At 41.2% G+C, this 23,111-nt stretch overlaps 1 protein-coding gene across 1 annotated transcript in view; it reads right to left on the bottom strand.

Moving 5' to 3' along the window:
* Nucleotides 1–1,298: 1,298 nt before the first annotated feature.
* MTAP (methylthioadenosine phosphorylase) overlaps nucleotides 1,299–23,111 on the bottom strand; it is a 38,807-nt gene continuing 16,994 nt past the window's right edge. The window contains exons 5-8 of the mRNA XM_082655828.1: nucleotides 13,329–13,431; nucleotides 8,830–9,069; nucleotides 4,968–5,090; nucleotides 1,299–2,804 (exon numbers count right to left, since the gene is read on the bottom strand). Coding sequence (XP_082511954.1) covers nucleotides 2,766–2,804; nucleotides 4,968–5,090; nucleotides 8,830–9,069; nucleotides 13,329–13,431 — 505 coding nt within the window. The 3' untranslated portion in view covers nucleotides 1,299–2,765. The remainder of the gene's footprint in view (nucleotides 2,805–4,967; nucleotides 5,091–8,829; nucleotides 9,070–13,328; nucleotides 13,432–23,111) is intronic.

The following is a 23,111-nucleotide window of genomic DNA, read 5'->3' as shown; positions in this document are numbered from 1 at the left end:
TCAGAGGTTATCACTCAGCTTCTTTCCAGAAACTCTGTGGACATAAGCATAAATATGCTATCCACACACCCACACAAACTGCATTATTTTACTTCACGTATTTCTCTGGTTTCCACTTTTATCACCGACATTGTTTTATACTGGCACATAAAGATGTTATTTATTTGAATTAATGTACCTTATTTAGACCCCCCCCCCGCCCCGCCCCACACCACTGAGAATTTTAGCCGTTCTTAAGCTTTGGCCTATTATGAACAACTCTGGGATGCACTGAGGCTAATTTGCGAAGTATTTTCAGGTCTCAAATGTAAGCCTGCTGTTCCAGCCTTCTCCACTCTTTTTGGTTAACACTGAATATGAACTGTTCTGGTTATCTAATTGTCAAAATCATGAACAACAATGCAGAACAAAAATAAGCAGGTCACAATGCCAATACACATTTCTAAATAGATGCAGATGTACTAATTAGTAACTCAGCACTCTTCCAAGGGGCTAAGTCACTAAGCTAGAACTTTTCCATTATGCCCATAATCCACTGGGGAAACTTCGAAATGCTCAAAACTGATCACAGTGTTCACTTATTTTTGTAGCTAAGAAAAGGAGTGAAGAATCATAGAAGTGGAAGTGTTCTGGGAAGAAATGGTCAGCAAAGTCCTCAAGAATGAGGTAGGAGGAAAATTATATTATTGGCTTTGTTTAAGGAGTGAATGATGGGTAACAAAACAAGAGTACCATGTACTCCATTTGAGAAGTCTAAAAATGAGGCTGCAAGAAAAGGCTACTGGAAGAACTTCTTTAACTTGGGAAGCACTGTACTTTGGGAAGGCAACAAGAAAAATGCCCACATTTTGGCGTTGACATCCTCAGACACCTACCAAAAATGAAGGAAAGTAAGGCATAGCATATATTACAGGGTAGTGAAAACAATCATGGGGTAGAGAGCCAGAGAACCTTAGGTTCAGACCCATCAGGTCCTCTGTGGCTCCCTCGTATGCAGAGTTGAAACCACTGCATCTGAGAATCCAAGAGCCATACTCACATGTAACCCAGACAGCTTAGTATTAATGCTGAAGGGTGGGTAACTAGTTTATTGTTTACAATTAGCAGCTTATTATCTTGAAGACAGTTTCTTAGACACAAACACATTCATTCTACAATCTCTTTAAACAGACGAGATACGTCACTAAAGGACCCAGTAACAGACCACAGTGAGAAGGAGTAATTTTGAGGGAAGTATGATCTCCCTGTGATAAGAAAACAAACCACATTCCTAAAAAATTGACAATAAAAAACAATAAGAAGCTTCCATTTTCTTTATTAAAAAACAAAAATCACCAACTCATGGAAAATAATTCATCAAATCATAAAAAGGAGTAGAAACAAAAAATCAAATGTCAATTTAAAGAATATCTGACACACTATAATGTGTGTATACAGTCTCTTAAATAATTTAAGATTAGCTCCATATTAAACACCCAGCTTTTCTCACATTGTTGCAAACCCAAGTATTGTTCTGACTATACAGTCATTAATTATCTTTGTTAACAAAAATAAAGATTGAACTCAAACAGAACTCCTCTTAGTATTGCCATTTTAACTTTTGCTGCATTACCAGAAACAGTGTGTTTTCAAGAACTGGGTTTTTCTAAGCCCATTTTTATTTTATTTTTTTTAGTTTTTATTTTATTTATTTATTTATTTTTTTTGCGGTACGTGGGCCTCTCACTGTTGTGGCCTCTCCCACTGCAGAGCACAGGCTCCGGACGCGCAGGCTCAGCGGCCATGGCTCACGGGCCCAGCCGCTCTGCGGCATGTGGGATCTTCCCGGACCGGGGCACGAACCTGTGTCCCCTGCATCGGCAGGCAGACTCTCAACCACTGCGCCACCAGGGGAGCCCCCATTTTTATTTTTAAAACTTCACTATTTGATTATATTCATTGTAGAAAAATGTGAAGATATGGAAAAATATAAAGAAAATTAAAAATTTATCCAATATCCCTCCCCCCAAATATAATAACAAAAGAGTATATATCTTTCTATTCTTTGTAAATATTTAAAACAAAATTAGTACTGTAAAATGCTTCTATATCCCCATTTCATATTATACAGCAACAATTTCCTTAGTACGTTAAATATTATGTGAAACCATGGTGTTCAGTTGGCTGCTTCACAATCTAATTAGAGCTTAACCATGATTACCTCCAGTTGTTGGATATTCAGATTGTTTTGAATATCTGCTATTAAAACTATGTTCTACATCCTTCTTTATACATAATTATTTGTATGTATCTCTGATAATTTCTTAAAGATAAATTCCTAGGAGTAAAGTAACCAGCACAAAGGGTATTTTTTAAGCTTTGTGATACATTTTACCAAAATGCCCTCCAAAAAGATTATACCAATTCACAGTCACATCAATAAATAGTCTAAGAGCTATTTCTTCACATTCCTTGGCAACATAGGAATGTTACTGCTTACCTTTACTGTTACAAATTTGGGGGAATGGTGAAAGGTGTCTTCTTTTTTTCTAATGTGTAAATATTTCCCCACGTTTTCTGGTTATTTGCTTTCCTTCTGTTATTTGAAGCAGTCCAAGTCTTTTAGAAGGCATCTCTGATGTGAGCAATGTCTTGTCTTATCACTTGTTCTTCCTTAGGGGGCAAGGGCACAGAAGCTGCATATCTCTTCTGTGTTTTCTCAAGCAGGAATTCCCCAAATGATTGGAGTTAGAGGGTTACCTTGTCTTCTGGGCAGCCATGCTATTTTAATGTCTTGGTAACATAACAGAAAACTGGGCCATTTTCTGAAAGAAAGCAGGCACAAATTATGGGACTTTGAGTGTAACTCCTAACTTTTAGTTCTTCATTCTTCTTTCATGTAAGGTGAGGTTCAGAATGTTTATCTCAGAGGACTGTTCTGATTCTCACTTATCTCCATCCGCCTTCACATCCACTAGGACATATTTTATACACCAACCTCTAGCCTGGATTGTTGTTTATGCAACCTCCATCATTTGCCTTATTCCACTGAAAAATGTCATTGAAATTTCTACGTTAGTATCACCAAATAGAATCGGAGCTTCTTCATTACAGCGTCTTACATATCTTGACATACAGTGGGTGCTCACTAAGTGTAGTGAATTAATGATACACACTTCAGTGTTGAGAGAGCTGAAAATACTGCCCTGGAATAAGGGATTATTAGTATGGTGTTCCTTAATGCTATAGAATGGAGGCCATGATTCTTAATTTTGTCTAGAGCAGCAATTCTTCATTTTCTCTTTTCTACACATATTGACCCTCTTAAAAAATGCATACATACAGAAACACACAATTTTACACATACTTTCAGAAGCGTCACAGAAAGAACACCAATTTCTACTATCCATACATCTTTACTTAAAAATGCAGCTGAAATAATAAATTTATTGCTTGACAAATTATCTTTAAGTTCAAGGGACTATGGTCAAAATGGGGTCAGAAACCTAAAAAAAAAAACGAAAAAAAACAAACCCAAAACACACCATCCCATCTTGCAGGTTATACCCTCAGCAGCAGCAAAAGTAGAGTCACATTTCCTGCCAATCAACAGTGTGTTTATTTAGACAAGCCAAAGTCATGCTGCTCTATCACATTACACTCATTATGTTTAGCTAAATGTAACTGTTTCTAGTTTAAAGTGACATTCTCCAATTCTTAGAATTTGTTTTCTGTTCCCCTTTTCTTTATCCTTATAATAAGGGCTGCCTGTATTTCAATTATGATGAAATACTTCATGGGGGGAAGGGCTTAACATTTACTCATTAAAGAACATTTATCTCCTGGGTATATAGGCTGAAACCAATGGATGTGTTTCCTGCTCCTTATGGATTTAAAGTCTAGTAGGGAAGACAGATTACAAATGTCAATATTCCTGACTTTGCCAGTCCTCAAGGCTGAGAGGCATATTATTACAGTGGTGTGCTGGAGCCTGCTTGTACCAGCTTGTAAAAACCTGATTATGTACATCACTTCCCAGCTTACCAGTGGCTTCATGTTAGTAGCTTGAAGTCGGCCGTGCAAGAGCATTTATACCACAGCAATCAGCAAACACTACAAATCTTGGCACCTCCATGCCCAGCAATTGGCAATCATTTACTACCACATAGTGTCCTTGTCATACTAAAACAGTGGCTCTCATTCCAGGGCTCCTCGGTAGTAATTCAGGTAGAGAGGGCTTTTATCAACTTTTCGAATCCTCTCTCAACTACTTTTCTTAAGACCTAAGAGTACAGATGTGTTCTAGGAGACCTTAGGATATACTGGCTACTAGGTGAATGTAACATCTGATCAATTTCAGGCAACTTCTTATCCAAGGTGGTTAATCAAGAGAGTCTCAAGATGTCCAGATAAAAACCACACATCTCTGAGCTCAGCAGTCAGTTCAAATTATATTCTGGGAATTAATACTAGAATTGAAGAGCTACCAATGTGCAACCCATCACTTGTTTATCATTAATTACTGTCTTAGTTTGACACAGCATTAACTGTAAGTAGACATTCCCTGGCACCATTTCAGTATTGCTGTTGTCAGTGTTTTGGCTTTAAAGGCTGCCAACACTTTGCATGGATCTGCCAAAGAGAAAACAGCCTTGTCTGCAGTGTAATCCATGTACAGAGCAAATACTACTGATCTTCTGAAGTAAAACTTAGGGATATACTGCAAAGCAGGACAATGTTAAGAACCTGGTAGACTAGATAATAAAACTCTCCCCACCTTAACTTCCAGTGCTCTTGCATTACCAGCCAAAATGTGTATCTATTCCATTTATGGTTAGTAGTAGTAAATGGCATGAAAACTTGTAGAAAACATCTAGTCTAGTATAAAATACATAAGAAGATGGACTAAGGGTGAAATGCAAATTAAGAGAAAAAGGCAGCTGAGGGCCTATGGAAGTGTCTGCTTACAGATGGCTGAGGATACTTACCCTAATGTTATGGAGGGTTTCTGACCATTCCGTGGATCCTATCTGAGGTATGGTAGTGAGAAGTAAACTTTTGGCTTTATTGGCATTTTCTTTCAGGGTCTTTAAGACCCGGTCCACAGAAACCTAGAGAAACAACAACACGGGATGTTAACAGCAATTTAAAATTCCACTGCTTTTCACAGAACATCTTCTTGAGTTCCTACCTGATCTGTTAAAGTCAGTTTACCCCAGTTTCAATCCCCTGAGCGCAAGCTCTGCATGTATCAGGGAGAGCTCTTGGAGAAACCCAATGACATCTCTGAAAAGCACTACTGGTTTTCAGTATGGCATCCAAGAAAGTTTCTCAGATAAATAATGTGTTAGCATGGCCTAAAAAGATTGTGGCTCCTCTCATGTCCATAGAATGGATTCCAGTTTTAAAAACTGTTGCTATACTGGATAAATCAGAAGATAAGCACATTTCTCTTTAGAGAAGTCTTCCAGCTAATAAAGAAAAATGATGGAATCAAAGCATCAACCATTTTACAGTCCCAGTGAATTAATGGATGGGCTGTTAACATCACAGAACCAAAAAACCCAAACCAAACAAAGAAACAGTCCACTTTAATGAGCTTCCTTGTGGATTATGATGACCGAATATGATCAAATCTCTAGATCCTACTGCAAATTTACAGAAAATAACAGAGCACTGAGAAATTGGATAAACCACCCTCAGGAGATGATTTCACCAGTTCGGATGGTGGGAAACTCTACAGGACAAATGACCTGCTTTTCACAGAACATCTTCTTGAGTTCCTACCTGATCTTTTAAAAATACCTGGAAGAAAAAAATCACTTATGCTATTTGAGATAACTAGAAAATTGAACTTTGCCTGGATGTATTAAGCAATTATTGTTGGAATGCGATAACAGTAATGTGGTTATGTTAAATGTTTCCTAAAATGTTTATGGATAAAATTATGGATCAGAGTATAGATGAAATATGATTGGCCTTAAGTTGTTATGTTTCTGATTGAAGCTGGATGTTGGATTCGTGGACGTTCATTACCATTGTTTCTGAGTAAAGTTGTTTAATAAGAAAGCTGAAAAAAGTTACGTGTAAAACAGATGATCAGAAAGAGTACTTGTCATGTTTCACTATGCTTAGAAGAAACCCAAGATTCAGGGGCAGGGCACAGTGATTACACATTTCTGTTTCCTGAAGTATCAAGTCCAAACCCCTCCCACAACATTGAGATGTGTTTAGAACAAAATGATGAGCACTGTAGCAGAGGGGAGTCCCATCACTGTGCGAGGGGATCACAGCACAAGGTGGTGACCAGCTAGCTGGGTGCCTGGCCAGCTATGAATCTTCAAATGCAGGGTCATGAAGCATCCAAGAGATTTACCTTGTATTTTACTCTTTTCCTCACACTTTGTGACTAATATAGATTCTGATCTCCTTTTTCTCTTTGTTTCTGCTGTTGTTCTTCACCCAAAATGTCCTTTCTACTAACTTCCTCACAATAAATTCTAACCTTCTGTTCAACATCCAGCTTAAATCTCAGAGAAGTTTTCTTCAGAAACTATCCCCCTCCCCCATTCCATCACACCTACCATCTGATGACCACCCTCTCAGGAGCCAGCACTATACTAGATGCGCTACATTTATCATATGGCTTAATTCTCCTAATAATCTCATCTCCTAATAAATCTCCTAATAATCTGCAAGGTCAGAAATGTAACTACACAACCCCCACCCATGCGAACAGGTTAAATAACTCAACCAGTATTACAAGTAAAAAGAACAACAGGAATTTGAAGAAGGGTTTAGGCAACTCTAAAACCTTTTTGCCATGCCAGGCTACACATCTGGTTTAAAGCACAATGACACACATAGCTGACTGAGATGATGCCATCTTTGTCTGTGTTTTCCTGGTGGCATTTAATATTATTTGCTTTCGTGCCTTACCACTTACAAAGAGCTTAGGTTTGTTGGTTTTTTTTTTTTTTGCTTTTAACTGAAGTAGCTCCAACTGACTGTTTTCCAAACCTCATGTGGGCTACTAAACGAAAGTACCATTCGCTCTGCATGGGGGACAAATGTTACTAGACCGAGCAGAAAGCCACAGGCAGGAAGCAATCTGCTCTTGCGGAGTGGCAGAGGCTGGAGTCTCCTATTAATTGGAAGCAGCTTCTCAACATCATGAGGCTGAGCTGTCCCTTAGGTGACCAAAGCTGCCAAGTCAGAGACTTTGTTGAGTCAGGATTTGCAAATCTCTTACATAACAAACATCCTAGCTGTCAGCAACGGTTTATTACACTGCGGAGTCAGGATAAGACATTCATGCAAAGAATCTGTGTTCATCTATGACCCAAAATCCATACCCACGGATGGACAGGCAGCTAGAATATCTTACTCCATTTTACATGAAATTGGATGGTGAAACAAGCAGCCTGAGATGGTGGTAAGGTCCCTTTGGAGAAGATGTCACCTTCCCTAAGTGTGTTCAGAACCGCCACCCCAGCACTTCTTCCTTCAAAATTTCTTGGCTGTAGTTTTATCACTTTCTCTTTTTAAAATGAGATAAATGACAAGACAAATGATCTGGTTTTTTCAAGTAAAATGCAAGGAATGAAAAGGGAGGAGAATATTACAGTAAAAGATTTAAGAGGCACATCGTTCAAATGCAATGTGTGGATTATAAGGGATCCTGATTTGAACAGTTAAAAATTATAAAACGAGGGAAAATGTGACAAATCTGGACATTTGATTATATTAAGGAATTAATATCAATATTTTTTCATACAACAATGGTGTGGTTTTAAAAAATTATTTTAAAAGAGAGACCTTTTAGAAAAATTTACTTCAAAATAATTAGGGTAGGGGAGAGAAAAGTGGGTAGGGGCATATAAATAAAACAAGATTTGACATGGCTGATAACTGTGGAAAGCTCAGTGATGGTAACTGGGAGTTCATTATACTAGACTCTACTTTTGTAGATGTTCAAAGTTTTCCACAAAGAAAATATTTGTTTTGGAAGCCTGACCTCAGTGGCCCAGTGTCCTCAAATACCAGCTGGATCTTGCTGTCTTTCCTGCCAAAACCCTTCATTGACCTCCCATCTGAAATCCTTACACAGCCTATGTGGCCCTGCCTCCCTCTTCTCCCTCCTCTCCTCTCCACTCAACTCAGGCACGGCCATCTTTCCCATCACACTTAAACCAGGAAGCCTTCCTGGATTTCAAGTATTTGGTTGGGCCAATTTGATATGTACTTCTGTACCTTATCACACTATTTCTTTATAACCCTGAGCCTTCTCACATTGGTTTGCTTGGCCTCTACCCAGCCCCACAAAACCCAGAATGTTGGCTCCTTATGGACTTGTCTGTCTGCTGTCGTATTATTATACCAAGCACAGTACCCAGCCAAGGTAGGTGAGACAAACAGGAATACAGACAGACATGAATACAGAGTCCTTTTACCAGGAAGAGGTACGTAATAGTAGGGTTCTCACCCTACATAATAAACAGTAGCATAGCATACAGAACTTATAACCAAGTCTTTATCCTTAAAGTAAGGGCCAAGTCTCAATATAATTCCCAACACACATACATGTTTACAATGTACTGTTCCCCTGTTGATCCTTGGATAAAAGTGTCTTTTTATTCTCTATGAAGATTTCTGTTCTTCCAGTGAGAACTACAGAAAAAAATCTGTTAATACCTAATGACAGTGTATAAAAAGCTGACTTTAAAACCTGGTAGAATGGCACTTTCTGCAACTAATGTAATATAAACAAAGAGTTAAGACACTCTCTTACTGGCTCACACAGCACGTGGAAACCCAGGCCATACAAGTTCCAAAGAGAATTTCACTTACTACTTCCTCATGCTCCTTCCAGCAATCATAATCTGTTGCCATGGCGATACTTGCGTAGCAAATTCCAGCCTCCTTAGCAAGAATCACCTCTGGAACTGTGGTCATGTTGATGACATCCGCACCCCAGGTTTGGAACATGACACTTTCTGCCCGGGAGCTAAAACGAGGTCCCTCAATTGTGATCATTGTCCCTTTTGAGTGGCACCGGAGTCCTAGCTTCTTAGCGGTCTCTATGAGGACCTAGAATGCAAAGAACCAAACTCAAAACATACGAACATACAAACAGAAGGTCAGCTTAATTTATTTTTCCTCTGATTGTTTAAAAGATTGTTACTATAAATACCTAGTACCTGTAGGCCCTCAAAGAGAACCTAGGAAATCACAGAAGGGTGTTTCCTAGACCCTTATCCTTACATAGTGCTCTGTCCTGCCCCAGCCCCTAGCTCACAGCTACAAGAGCAAACAGTGAGGTTTTTCTACACACCAGGCATTTGTTTACATGCTTTAATCTCACTTCTTAACAACCTTAAGAGACTATCATGGATTGTGAATGGGGGCTTGAGCCTGAGCTCTTAACCTCCAAGTCTACACTAAGGTGCCTTCCTCATTCACATCTCAGAGATGTGCAGAGTGAACTGTTTTCAAGCTCCTGAGAAACTCATTCTCACTGGTCTTTTATACAAAACCTGAGGGCTTTTGTGAAAGCTTTTTGGGGGTAGAAAGTGATTTCATAATCTCTTTTGCCTATTGCCTCTCTAAAGACATACAGTAAAATACAGAATGGGGCTGTGCTGATTTCTTCTATCCAGAGATAAACTTATCTTGGCATCCCTTTAGAGACAAGGCCACATATGAGTTTAGAAACATTATTTAAAAGTTTGATCACTTTTTTTAGTGTCTAATAATGTATGTCTAATCTAATTTCATTATTTTCTAAGCCTGTGCTTCAACATTCCTTTTTAATTAAAAAAAAATTAGTCTTTTAAACTTAACTCTTAAAGCACTGCCAAGAATTCACTTACCCTTATGTACATCCTAGTTTTTTCATCTGTAAAATGGGAATAATATTATATAACTCAGAGATACTGAGAAGTTTTTTTTTTTTTTTTTAAGAATTTATTTATTTATTGGCTGTTTTGGGTCTTCATTGCTGCATGTGGGCTTTCTCTAGTTGCAGCCAGGGGGGCTTATCTTTGTTACGGTGCGTGGGCTTCTCATTGCAGTGGCTTCTCTTGTTGCGGAGGATGGGCTCTAGGCGCGGGGGCTTCAGTAGTTGTGGCTCACAGGCTCAGTAGTTGTGGCACACGGGCTTAGTTGCTCCGCAGCATATGGGATCTTCCCAGACCAGGGCTCGAACCTGTGTCCCCTGCACTGGCAGGCGGATTCTTAACCACTGTGCCACCAGGGAAGCCCCGATACTGTGAATATTAAATGAGCTAAGGAATATATATAGCAAGGAAGCTAAATGCTTAACTGGTCTTCTAATTATTAACACTGGCAGCTTCTACACATTTCCCAAATAATTTGTCAAGTTTCCTATAATACCATATATAAGATGGAGTGACTCAAAGTCAATAGAAGGCTCCAATCTAGGCCAAAGTCTTGCCTGCACATGTCTGAACCACATAAGCAAATTAACCTATTTCCTTAAAAATAACACATTATGCTATGGCAAGACGAGAAAGAATTTTAACAAGAGCTTCGGCAACTCCAAATTTAGAACCATGACAAGCCCTAGATGACTAGCTGATGCTACATCATGTTTATTTTTCCTATACATGCTGAAAATAAGATTCTGCTAAATAAAAACTTTTCCTTAAGGAGTACAGGTATAAATACAAGGGCTTATTAAATCACTCTTTCCCCTGATGTCCCCCCCCACTTTCAAAATTAAGATATAACCAGCCCAGTCCTGTCTTCATTAAATGTCTTTAAAAATCCCAAATAACTGAGCTGTATGTCTCGGCCAAACTTCAGAGTGCTTCTAGAGATGTGTGAAGGAAGATCACAACTATCGCAGGCCAGTGGCAATGTGCCTTGTACGTCTTCACCATCACCCTGGGTGGTGGGTGCCACGATGGGGAGGAGGAAGTAGAGGCTTATCGGCCTGGGTGGGCCAGGCAGTGACAGACCCTGGGCCCTTGCCACCTGGGCAAGTACTCTGCACTCCCACACAAACAGATAACGCCACCGTAAGGTGCCAGAAATATAAACTACAGGCTGAGAGGTCTCTTTACTGTGTCAGGACTTTAGAAGAATGTGTTTCAGATTACCTTTCGACTAGAAGTACTATTTTTGGAATAGGTAATACTTGCACATGGTACAAAAACGTAAACAGTACAAAAGGATATTATTCTGTGACAAGTATTTCTTCTACCTGTGTACTAGCGACCCAGTTTCCCCATGGGAAACCACTGTTACCAGTTCTTCGGTCAACTTTCCAGAAACACTCTATTTGCATATAAATATTTTCATATTTATCTCTTTTATATACACATATTTCAACACAAGTGGTAAGATATAGTACAACCATAGTGTACCTTGCTTGCCACTTGACAATCTGTCATTGGTACACGAAAGTACACAATGATGTTGAAAGTTAAAGTGATAATTACGAAGGGGCAACACCACCCACTCTTTACGTTTTTTGGACAATATTTTAAAATCTCTTTTAGGGTATATAAGAATAAAGTAATACTCTGAAGACGTTATTTTCCCATTTTCTTAAACTGCCCTCCCCAGCACTCTTTTAAAGTCTTTATGTGAGGGTCCTTAGCTTGACTAGACTAATAATAGCTGAATTAATTCAGTCTCAAGGGAGGCCAAACTGCATTACTGGAAACTATCATCCAGCCACCACATTTACATGTGCTCTGCATACATCATTAGCACTTTTCCCTTACCCACCTCTACTCCTAGTACCCAAATCACTGGGCAGTAGTACCTCTGATTTCCTACTAACATGCATATTCTCTCCCTAGTCTATTTCTTCCCAAGCTGCCCCCATTTTGAAGTGGACAGAAATGTTATTGCACACATCTACCTTCCTCTGGAGAGCAAATTTATTCTGTGGACAGATCTGTGTTTCAGACTTACATTGTTCTGATATATTCTGCTGATAACTACCCAGGAACACACACAGTTGATCCTTGAACAACATAGGTTTGAACTGTGCAGTCCACTCATACATGGATTTTTTCCAATAAATTCATACTACAATACTATACACTCTGTGGTTCGCTGAACCCTTGGATGCAGAACTGCAGATAAGGAGGGCCAACTGTAAAGTTATACTCAGATTTTCAAGTGCATGGTAGGTCAGTGCCCCAACCCCTCACGTTGTTCAAGGGTCAAATGTATTCTAAACTCACACTTAAAAGTTAACCTGCCCTTTTTTTTGTTTTAAAGAAGTAAAGAAGGTGCTTTCACAGAAGTCACAGAGAATCAACATGCAGTGATATATCTGAAATGGCTCCAACGCCTGGCTTTGGATTCTAGATTTCTGAGACCAGAGTGAGGTTAAGGTGCCCTAGCTCTTAACTGTAAGGAAGCTAGTTTTACATGATTATACAAAGCTGAACATATACTACTTTCCACATTCAGGTGTTAAAATCACCTGAATGATTAACATGTTTAGGTATCTGTATCGTCTAAGTTATTTTATAAAGTAGATTTTACTAGGCAGTTTGTCTCTGACAATAACTTCTGACCTGCTGGGTTGCACCTGACTTTCAAATCTTGAGTTATAAGAAAAATACCATGGATGGACTTTTGAACTGTGGTAGCCATTTTTATTCTCTGAAAGCTAAGGCTGTGATTCCTCACTTTATATCACCATTGGCTTTTGTAGGGCTGCCCCTTTAGTCCTGAGATCTTACTATAATCCTGAAGAGGAAGCTGGACAGTAACAGCCAAACTCACCTCAAAGGCAAATGATGCCAATCTAACAATTTACAGATTATTAATAACTTAATTCATAAAAGCAGTTAACAGTCACTGGATGTCTTATAACTAACAGGCAGCACTCAAAGCACTTTATAAGTAAATAACTCTTTTATCCCTCACAGTCCTACGAGGTACATGTTATCATCACCTTATTTTACAAACGAGGAAACCAAACCCGAGGTTTTGGTCCAAAGACACACACCAATTAAGCTGAAGAGTAAAGACCTGATCATAAGAAATCTGGTTCCAGATTGTATACTCTAGACATACTATGCTACCCTAAATTATTTTAAAAGGTATCCTGACAGCAAAATCAAAACTTAGTTAAGAAAAAAGAAAAAGTAGGTTGCAACTTTGAGTGATTCATCTTACAAATGACTGAGAGTAGTGGAGACATTATTAGCAAAGGGAAACAACTCTTCATAAAACCTTGAGTAAGCAGCAAGCTAGAGAGGGGAAGAGAGACCACATGCTTGGCCAGTTAATTCTACGTCTAGATGCCACCCCAAGCCCTCATGATTTATTCTGGTGCACCTTCCAGAAATATTACGAACCTCTCTTGTTTTAGGGCAGAACGGCTCAGCCATTGGAATATGACACACTCCTCTGGCACAGGAATGATTTCCGTCGTAGAAGGTCTGAAGCCTTCTGGTAGTCCTACAAAATAAAATAAAAAAGGGTAGTTTTTAAAAAGCCACCTTCCCACCCTCTAGGGGCTGGTAATCAGTTGTATCTAGGTCGATATCTTGGTCTTCACTCCAGAATCAATAGTTCTGGATAAGCTGAAGGAAACTTTTTTTTTTTTTAAAAAAAACAACAACAACAACAAGAAAAAGAGCTTCTGGATGGTATTTGGCTCTTTTGGCTCTGGGTTGGTGGCAACGTGCTTCCCAACAGGAATTAAAGTGTCTGTGGTCTGGTGGCTGTGATAGGATAACCACACTGAACTGTAGATGCAACTCAACTGTGGGCTCAGGAGGCCAGGTAAAACACTTAAGAAGTCAATATGAAAATTTTCCATCATCTCAAATGTAGAGGATTGTATAGTGAACCCCATATATATCACTTAGATTCAAGAGTTTCCAAAATTTTGTCAAACTTGCTTCATCTGTTGCAAATCCCAGACTTTGTCACTTCACCCCTACTTCAGAAGGACCAAAATATGTGGAGTATTTTCCACGGCAATGTCATTATCACAGCTGATAAAAATGACATTAATTCCTCAGTATCGCCTAATATATAGACCATGTGCAAATTTCCCTGGTGTCCTCAAAAAAAAAAAAAAACTTTTTTTAAACCGTTGCTTGATTAGTTTCATGTTCAAACACAGTCCAAACTTTGCATTTGATTGCCCTGTCACTAAATTGAGAGTAATTCCTGCCCTCTGCCCTCAACCTTATTTTTTCATGCCTTTGACCCACTGAAGAAAGCAGCCATTCATCCAGCTCCACATTTCAGAATCATTTGTCTCTTTGCTCCCTTACTTAAGCTTATGCGTCTACCCGCCAGAATTAGTTCTAAAGTCTCATGAAAGTTCTAAAGTTAACTTTCTGATAAAACATTTTTGACTCTGTAGGAGAGAGGGTAAAATTAAGCCAGTGGCAAGTCACCCAGCAACTTCTCTCTCAAAGTTTTCAGAATAAAGCACTTCCTATATCCATTATATTGTTCTAAACTTGAACTCATGAGTAATATAGAAAAGAAAGTCCTCATTTCCCTAGAGAGGGGAGAGCAGGGGAGGGACACGGCAAGGGAAAACCAACAGCTGAAGGCAAATCACTTCATTTCTGCTTCCGGGGGTGGGAGGGTAGGCGACGGCATGGAGAAATATTCTGGTTCAGTTTACACAGCTGGCATGTCCACCTATCAAAGTTAACCTGTTACTTCCTCCCCATCACATATTAAACAGTGACACTAGCTGGCACCAAAGCCACCTTGCTCAGAGATTAGGCCTCAGAGATTGGGAGGAATGAAAACCCAGTCTGTGCTCCTCTCAACCCCTTATCATATACGGGTCTTAAGGAAAAGGCTAAGTTAACCCCAAAGCAATTTCAGATGGCATTGAAGAACAGGTCAAATGACTCTTCCAGCCTATATAAACAGAGGCTTTTCTCTTTTTGTAAAACTGACTAATAAAATGGTTCCACATATTCCAGCTTTGGCTTGGTTTCAGCCTTCAATGAGTCAAGTATTAGCAAAAATCCTACTTACAACCATGATTAAGTGTGAAAACAGGGCCACAAAACCCTTCAGTGGCTATACCCCAATAGACATCTATGCAGTAACACCCCCATCTTATCTATCTCTGTCCCTCTCTATCTCCATCCCTTCTTTGCCTAATTACTCCTCTCTCTGTTTTGAACATTTACCTTAAGACATAATATGTATTAGTTATTCCTTATGTTATGCTATATACATGTGATACTAACTGCCTACAGTTTTAATTCCCTCTCAACTGGAACATTTTACATTTTTCTCTTTAAACAAAGCTCCCTAACTCCCACCTCTAAGGCTTATAGCAAACCACCATATCTTCTTGATTCTTCATTTCCCAATTACAAAATGTAGTGTTCATCCACCCATTTATAAGAGTGTTATAAGGATTAAGTGAGCCCTGATGCCTAGATATCCCACGGCAGCTCAGGACTGAGGTCTGGGCTAGAGACTGAATTGGGAGTCAGCACCAAGGAGAAGCTGTAGCTGAGAATGAGGCCTCAGAGCACCCAACCTTGCAGGAGGGGTAGCCCCGAGGAAGAAATAGGGACTTTAATACCAGTATTTCTAATAGGTTCAGGGTTATGCTGTTAAGATCCCAGGAGGGAAAGTGCCAATAAGAAACATCTCTTCACACAGACTGCCCACCTACTTGTGGTGTTCTGCATAACTCAAACAGTGACATATTCAAGGAAAAGTAATGATCTAATTTTAAATCACTATAAGTACTCCTATGCTGCATAAAATAATGAGGCATGATTATGCTGAATGAAATTCAGACCAAGAGCAATGGGGTTTGCAATCACAAGTGAAGGACACCACCCAAGTGAAATTCTAAAATGAAAATATATGTGATTTTAAGATCTCCTGTCCTCCCCCTGAGAGTTTTTAAGGAGAAGTGAGAGCTTCTGTAATGTAGCAAGAAGCAAAGGACGTCCCACACGGTGGGGACTGTTACCTCATTGAGCCTGTGTTAAAGGGGGTTCCTGCCTGTTCACTCCCAATTTCCAGTCAAAAGAGCTCTTCTATAAACAAAACAGTAGTTTACTCTCAAGTGGAGCTTTCTGACGGATATGAAGAAAATATAGAAAATGTAGTTTTGTACCTGGATTTCAATCCTGTTACTGATTTTTCGTGTGGCCTTGAGCAAATTACTTCCTCAGGGAAGTAGAGCAAACCTCCCTGAGTTCTTTCTTCATAAGGTATTAGCAACATCCACTTACACCCTTGTTTAAAACAGGGCCGCAAAAAACCTCTGGTAGCTACATCCCAATAGGGTGATGCAATAACTCCTCCATTTATATGTCAAATGTGCGTTTGGGGATAAACAGTAATTGTTGCAAAGTGCTACTACTATTGCCCTGAGGATCAATGAGGGAACAGATGCAGCATCCGGCCCACAGTATTCACCCAGGTCACATTACCGATGGACACAGGCGCAACAGAAGCAAGCACATGGAGGAGCTCATCAATGGAAGACACTTGCAGATTTTTCTTGAGGGCAGAAACTAGGTGTGCAGCCGTGCCTAGGTGAGCACCTTTCCCTGATAAAGGGGGCCCTTAATGAGATCTCTTCTTCCTCCCATCAAGAGATAGAACTGGAATCTCTTCCTGGGCCACAGGAAAAAAATTAGCCTTAGACAACGTCAGACTGGCTGGATCCATTGGGAAGCTGTGTTTTAGGCTGTGGGTGAGAAGAACAGGAAGGATCACACACCTTCCAGAAGCAACCTAGACCAAGGATGAGAGTTTAGGGGTGGCGGCTCTGTCCTACCAAGCTATGAAAGTGGCATGTGGCAGCAAACAAAATAATGCCCCCCTACACCCCTGAATATCCACACCCTAATGCCCAGAACATATGAATATGTTACCTTACATGGCAGAGGGGAACAGAGGTTGCAGGTGGAATTAAGACTGCTAACCAGCTGGACTTAGAAAGATTATCCTGGATTAACCAGGTAGGCCCAGTATCATCACAGGAGTCCTGACATGTGGAAGAAGGCAGAAGGGTCAATACTAGTGATGAAAAGGACTTGACCCGCCATTGCTGGCTTTGAAGATGGAAGGGGGCCAGGAGCCAAGGAATGAAGGTGGCAAAGAGCAAGGAAAGGGATTCTCCCAAGCCTCCAGAAAGGAATGCAGCCCTTGATTTTAGCCTACTGAGACCCATGTTAGACTCCTAACCTGCAGAACTAGATAATAAATTTGTGTTGTTTAAGCCACTAAGTTTGTGGTAACTTGTTACAGCAGCAATAGGAAGCTAATACATGTGCTCATATGGTTTAACACAGTTAACGCAATGCAACTCTGCCCCTAACTCTTGCCTCAATTGGTGAAGCCTCCTAGCGAGGCAAAGGGACTGCTAATTTCACCCCCCTCTCCACCATCAGCCTGGGATATATATCCACTGGAAGTAGACTTCAGGGACTGCCCAACTGACTGGCTTTACTGCTCCCTGGCTGGCTGTGTGCCTCCAGGAGAGAGTCACTCTGACCTGTGTTCACCTTATCAGTCTTCTCATATTTTAAATAGGGAAGTATGAAGGGTAAATACTGTGTGAAGACTGAATAAGAACACATGAAGCAAGTGCTCAGCCCGAGTAACTACTGCTGGTAGAAAATCTGCTTCTGTACCTGTCGTCTGCCAACTTCAGAGCAGACGTACTTGGGTCTCAAGTCAAGGGTACCCCCAAAACGGGGATATGTGATGAGAAAAGTTAGCAAAACAAACAACAAACTGCGTATGGAAGAGTGAAGAAGACAAAATGATGTTGTGTACTGGCAAGAGAAATGAGTTCAAGGCCATCAGGGAGAGAATACCGGGCACTTTCAGACACAGTGGGGGAACAAAGCCCAGAGAAAGACTGACCAGTAGGTTCTTTCTGGATCAAGATCCTTGAATTGGCACAAAGACAGCCATTTGTTAATAGTTTTCCTTTGAGGAAGTGCTGAGTTGCAAACAAGATGAGGGAAAACACTTTTCCCACAGCAGAAGCAAACACACCCGCACACTTCCAAGGTGGTTCTGGAGCACAGCACATGTCCACGAGCCTCAGCACACAGGAACACGAGGCGGTTAATTTACTGGCAAAGCGGGGCCAAGGGCTGCTCATACACAGCTTGGTTTCGGGGAAATGATTCTACCCATATCACTTAAAGTCTACCCAAACAGTCTATCTCATGAGTGCCCCTAAGTGAAAAATGCATCGTTTGGTGCATTTACTCTTAGCACTGCAAGCTGCAAAAGGGAAAGGCTGGTTGGAAAGGCATGCATATTGAAAACTTTAGTAATGTGTCAGATTGCCTTCTATTACGATTCTAACCATCTCTACCAGTAATAGGTATGTGCGTTAATTATCCAGGGCCTGACAGCATCTCACAGGTGGGAAGAACTTAATATTTTTCTTTCCCTTCATAATTATTCAGAAATAACTTGACTTCATGTTCAAAAGACCAGAGATGACCAGATAATAAACATTAATACTTCACTGGGGAAAGGGAAATGAGCAGGGATGCAAAGTACAAAAGCAGTGAAGAAACCACCACAAAGGGGACAAGATAGTTTTAAGTACACATCAAAGATCATTACCATCAATGACAAAAGGAACTAGGAAAAAATTACATCAAATTACAGGAAGAGCTGAATAGCTGAGGTCTTCTACCCAGGGACAGCCCTTCTCTGGACCGTGCTGCTTATTCAGAAGTCTGCATACGAGCTGATGCTCAGTAACAGATTGCGGGGCAAGCCCTCCCAGAGGGTAGCAGTTGTTTGAGCTTGGTTTCCAGCACTCCTGTGACCGTGTCTTCCTTCCTGTTATATTTTCTGGGAGTAGTATGGCAACCAGCTTTGAGGGGAGTCAAGCTGGGAGAAGTAAAAATGTTAAGAACTAACCCAGATGAGGGCAGTGGTGACAGATGACAGGGTGGATTCAAGGCACACATGGGCACGACTTAGAGACCGACTGGATGTAGGGGTGACAGATCCACAGCAGCGATCACCCGGTAGATGGCAGTGCGATGGTATTACCAACTTAGCAACTTACCAAGTGGAGAAGAGGGAGCTCGAGACGGGGGAAGGTGTGGGGTTAGAAGACAACCAAGGGGGAAAATAAATGAAGTGTGAATTACAAAGTGTGAGGTGTCTTTGGGACCTTGTCCTGTATCTAGGAGCCAGTGTGGATCTCAAGGTGGAGGCCAGAGCTGGAAGTCCATGTGTCAGGAGTGGTTGAGGTCATAGGGTTTGCAGATGAACCTAATTCAAACCCCACAGGTCCCACTTATTAGCAAATGACCAATATTTCTGAGCTTAAGTTCCCTCAATTTAAACTGAGGAAACGACCCATATATGTGGTAAACAGGGTTAATTGATTTGTGGTACTTGGTAGGAACTCAAACATTGGGAGCTTATAGCATTTTTTAAATAACAGGATATAAGGTGAGAAGGTAGTTTGCAGAACAGAGTTAACCTCACACAGGGAACAGCTGCTCCCACTTCAAGGACAGCAGCAAGATGACAAAGAAGAACAGGGATGCAAGTAACTGGTGAAAGGGAGGGTGAAGGAAGATGGCGAGTTTGTGCCTAATACCATCTGTTTTCTTGTAAAGAGGCAATGTTCTCAACCAAGAGCGAAGGATATGGGCAGGAAGCTGTGAGAGAACAGAAAGGGTTCAAAGTAGCTGCTGACAGGAATGGGAGAAAGAGCTAAGCAAAGGCTTCCTGTATAATTCTTTATCATAAACCTCCATTTCTATTGGTAAGAACAAACCCCGTGCCCAAGAGGCTGAAAGACTGAGAAACTGACATCATTACACACCTCAACCTCTAGGCCTACCTTCCAAGGATGGCTAAGAACTTTGTACTGTAAAACCCTGGGGGAAGCCCAAGGCAGGGCTATGTCTTTGGGAGAGGGAAATAAACTGACATCATCCCTTACCCCTGTGGTTACAGCGGGACTTTCCTGATGAGTAAGTGTGCATCACCAGCCAACGCTCATCCCAGCCCCCAACCTCTCCCGATTCTAGTGAGAAAATAATTCTCTTAAGAGGGTGGGCATCAGAACTCTTAGGAATCAATCCAACACCCTCATTTAGCAGATGAGGACACTAAGTGACACAGGAATTTGGGGGCAGAGCCAGGATACAATTTTGGATGTCCTCACTTCCAAGCTGGGGCTTCTTCCACCACATTCTTTTAGTTGAACCTAACCAGGGGCCTCAGGCCAGTGTGTTAACAGCATTTTGCAGAAAATACTTGGCATTAGGAATTACATCCTGGAATTACATTACATTACATTTTTTTAATCTTAATTTTTTGGCCATATTTTTCTCACTGTTAAAAAAACAAAAAACAAAAAACCCCCAAACACCTTAAACATTCCTGATAGAGGCCGCTATTAAAAAGAAAGAATCTTATTCTCATCCTTACAGATGTTACCCAGCTTCACCTTGAGATATTTCTGGTAGTGACAGAAGCAGTTTAAGGGACCCTACTAGTATGCATCTTTTTTTTTTTTTTTTCGCGGTATGTGGGCCTCTCACTGTTGTGGCCTCTCCCGTTGCGGAGCCCAGGCTCCGGACACGCAGGTTCAGTGGCCATGGCTCGCGGGCCCAGCCGCTCCGTGGCATGTGGGATCTTCCTGGACCAGGCCACGAACCCATGTCCCCTGAATCGGCAGGCGGACTCTCAACCACTGTGCCACCAGGGAAGCCCTTTTTTTAACTTAATATAATGTGGGCATCTTTCCAAACACTCTGCATATCTAATTGTTCCTTTCATAAATATGGTGAGGGACTTCCCTGTTGGCACAGTGGTTAAGAATCTGCCTGCCAATGCAGGGGACACCAGTTCAATCCCTGGTCTGGGAAGATCCCACACTCTGCAGAGCACCTAAGCCCACGCGCCACAATTACTGAAGCCTGCATGCCTAGAGCCTGTGCTCCACAACAAGAGAAGCCACCTCAATGAGAAGCCCACGTGCCGCAACAGAGAGTAGCCCCTGCTCAACACAACTAGAGAAAGCCTGTGCACAGCAACGAAGACCCAACGCAACCAAAAATAAATATATAAATAAAACTAATTCTTTAAAAATAAACAAACAAATAAGGTGAGTTGAATTCCCTCCAATGATGATACTCAGGATTGATGGTGAAAGGAGAAAGGTCATATGTGGAAGTTGCTAGAATCTCCTGCCCATGTGTACCTTCCATGGCACGGAAAGTTACTAGTCTAGGGTGGAAGAGAGGCCATATAATCAGTCCCCACCCCCCACAGACAAATGAATTTCTAGGAGTATCTAACAACAACTGGGTCAACAATGGAGGGTATGTGCAACAGAAGGAAAACAGGAAGAGACAACAAAATGCCTCATGCTTTGAAAAAAGCATCTAGGGGAAACAGTGTTGCTTGCTCTATAATAGCAAAAATCTCATTAGAAATCACTTCTATACTCCACTTTATAATGTATCATCCAAGTCAGGCCTTAAAAGTGGGGTGGGATGCGAGGGATGGTTATGTCTTTACCTGCAAGGCTGAAAAGCAAAAACAAAACAAAAGCCAAGTAAATGCATAGTTATGCCTCTAAATTTCTAAGTCTTGTCTCAGAATTTGGTTAGTCTTATACGGAGCCCTCACCAAACCACAGGCAGGGAGGATCCAGCTTCATAAAACACCTACCACTGATCCTGCTGGGCTCAAAGGAGGGAGGTGCTTCCACCAGCAGGAAGGGAGGTAACAGCAGAACCACTGAGCAAGTAAAGCCACTGGCTGTCCCAGCTGCTTCCTGGACAGTGGCAAATAGATACAGGAGATCAGAAGACACAAGGATGCAGGCAGGTATAAAGCACAGTAGAGAAACAATTTGAAAAGCCTTAGTGGAACCCTGAGAGTAGCTAAGCTTTCAGATTTCTGTCTCTGTTTCATGTGCAAAGCCAGATTATGGGGAGGGAATCAACTTGGATTCCCTATGAGGTCTTTTCGCTCCGTCACTCAGGCAGTCTTGCTTCCCCACCAGAGACACTGTGAGAGCCAGATGTACCCTACACGGGCAGAGGTTTGTACCACAGGAGAACTACCCCAAATTATGAATCTTGGGAGTGTCTCCCTTATAAGATCATTTTAAAGTAGAAATAGCCTCACAATCCTAAAACAGATGAAAGGTCAGACAGACACATTCTCTCCCCAGTTCACATGGACTGTTTAATAATGGTCAAGAAGCAGAACAAGCCCCATTCTTAACCATGTTTTATCATGAATTGCCAAATGACTTATGGCTCTGATGGTGGGGACCTCCACCAAGTAGAAGAAAGGGATTAATCAAACCCAGTGGGCTTCCCTGGTGGCGCAGTGGTTGAGAGTCCACCTGCTGATGCAGGGGACACAGGTTCGTGCCCCGGGCCAGGAAGATCCCACATGCCATGGAGTGGCTGGGCCCGTGAGCCATGGCCACTGAGCCTGTGCGTCTGAAGCCTGTGCTCCGAAATGAGAGAGGCCACAACAGTGAGAAGCCCGCGTACTGCAAAAAAAACACAAAACAACAACAACAAAAAAACCAAAAATCCCCCAGTATATCAGGAGGCCCAAAGCAGGCACTGAGGACACTTACTGTGGGCGAGCCTCTTACAAATTCTTGGTATAAATTACTATTTAAAATTTTTGGTTTGTGAAGAATATTGCACATGGGGTCCAGGATAAGGGAAGATTCAGGAAACCTGTCACTGTGCAACACACATGGGAAAATGACCAGAGAACACATTCTTTCAGCATTTAAGTTCTAGATCCACATACATTTTCCTTTCTACAGCAGCCCTAATCACAAATGAAAGATTACTTTCACTTTAAATATTAGCAAAGGTTATTTCCTTGCATGTTTGAGAAACAGATGAAAGGACTGAGTACACACACCCAAAAATACTGGAACCAACTCCTCTCCCCACCTGTCTGCTGTCCTGATTTCTCCAGGTCAGCCACACCCAGGATTCCCCTTTTCTCATGCCGAGGCTTTCAAGTTTTCACAGGTTGGAATGTACCATGAGCAAACCCAATGATTTTCAGAAGAGAATGATCTTATTTTCCTAAAAGAGCTTTCAGCCTGTCAGACACCTTCAAGGGTATTTTTCATTTTTAGC

The sequence above is a fragment of the Grampus griseus genome, assembly GCF_964374135.1.
Source record: "Grampus griseus genome assembly, chromosome: 6".
NCBI lineage: Eukaryota > Metazoa > Chordata > Mammalia > Artiodactyla > Delphinidae > Grampus > Grampus griseus.
This window is presented reverse-complemented; position numbering and strand designations above follow the sequence as displayed.